A 1,557-nucleotide genomic window follows, 5' to 3' on the forward strand; every position below is an offset into this window, starting at 1 on the left:
AAACTCTCTGCTCCATTATTTTCAACAGCAAAAAATCGCCGAGCACGCAAACACGAGTCTAACCTTTATGCCTCTCACATAAAAACAACACATGCTATACAGTCAAAACTAGGGATGGGCGATGTTTGCCGATTAATCGAAATGGTCGATAGTTTTTTTTCGAATAGTCGATTAATCCACTCGATGTCCTTCTCAGCGATGCATCGATGCATCGATTTTTTATGTTAAACATCGGTATTTTTAAAAAAAATTATTTTTCATCTAATAAGGTCGTGTCACAAATCACAATGGAATGATTTTACTTGTCTCTACTCTGTGATTTTGTACTGTACTGTGATTTTGATACTTGTCTGTTCTGTTTTGTTTATTTTTGCTTTTAATTTGTTTATTCTTCTTATTGAAAGTGAGATTTATGTTTTATTACAAGATTATCCCTTGGTTTACAAATATTTATTTTATTTAAATGTTTAATTGCGTATTGTGTAAGATGCGTATGTAAAATAGTTGAAAATGTTATGTATGCATTACTTCCAATTAAACAGAACTTTCCATCTTGAACTATTTCCTTGAAAACATATTATTTCCTTTAACCAAAATACTATACGTTCATTAAACAATGTCTGCATTTATGGTTTGTTGTAAAAGCATGCATTAGCAACAATAATATAATTTTTCTGAAAATTATTTATAGTTTCAGCATCAACCTACAAGTGCACCGCATTTCGGAAAACTGAAACCTGAGAAATTATTTTATCAGAGGGAGAGAGGGAGAGAGAGAGAGAGAGAGAGACAAAAATAAAATAAAATGTATTCATTAATTTGCGTTATTCCTTTATAAAATCATCTCTTATAAAGTCATTTCTACAATTAAAAAATACTTCTTTCAAAATAACCGATTAATCGATATTTTTGACAAATAATCGAATATTCAACCTCGATGTATTCAAACAACGATTAATTTAGCATCGATCTTTTTTTCCAACATCGCCCATCCCTAAACTCAAAACTGTGAACATATGATCGTGACGAGTGTACCAACACAACAAAAAAAAATTTTGAAATTAGAGTGTACAGAGCGCGCGAAATTCAAAAAGTCACCTTACTTTTTGATCACACCTCGTATATCTATACATATAATGTAATGACAGTTCGTAATTTTAATTATATCACGTAACTATTAAACCCTGATTGTTTTAATTTCGAGAAACATCTCCTTGTATTCATAACGCTCACACCACGATTGCACTTGGTCCAATCCCCGGCCCTTTGAATTCATTTCCAAGGCCGAAAATAAGGGCATTCGGACGTACTGGCCCATATGGGATAGAAGTGTTCCCCTAAGGCACACTGACCCATTTCCCGGCCTTTAGCGTGTGCGTCCGCCTCGGGGAACCGTTCAGCGGAGTGACGACTTCGAGCGAGACTTCAACTTCGTCCCCCTTCAGACCCCCGGCTCTTCGAGAGCCTAAGGACGAAGCGAAGTGCCTCCCGTCCGAGTCGGTTTTCCCACCTCGCTCCCTTGCGGTCCGGAGCTAGGATCCGACAACGACGGTAGAC

General features: G+C 36.5%; 1 protein-coding gene across 1 annotated transcript in view; it reads right to left on the reverse strand.

Annotated features, from left to right (window-relative positions):
- LOC108769054 (uncharacterized) overlaps positions 1-1,356 on the reverse strand; it is a gene marked incomplete at its 3' end in the record, with an annotated part of 23,356 nt that extends 22,000 nt beyond the window's left edge. The window contains exon 1 of the mRNA XM_018519800.1: positions 1,311-1,356. Within this exon, the coding sequence (XP_018375302.1) occupies positions 1,311-1,356 (46 nt within the window). The remainder of the gene's footprint in view (positions 1-1,310) is intronic.
- Positions 1,357-1,557: the final 201 nt, after the last annotated feature.

The sequence above is a fragment of the Trachymyrmex cornetzi genome, unplaced genomic scaffold, assembly GCF_001594075.2.
Source record: "Trachymyrmex cornetzi isolate Tcor2-1 unplaced genomic scaffold, Tcor1.1 scaffold846, whole genome shotgun sequence".
Classification (NCBI taxonomy): Eukaryota; Metazoa; Arthropoda; class Insecta; order Hymenoptera; family Formicidae; genus Trachymyrmex; species Trachymyrmex cornetzi.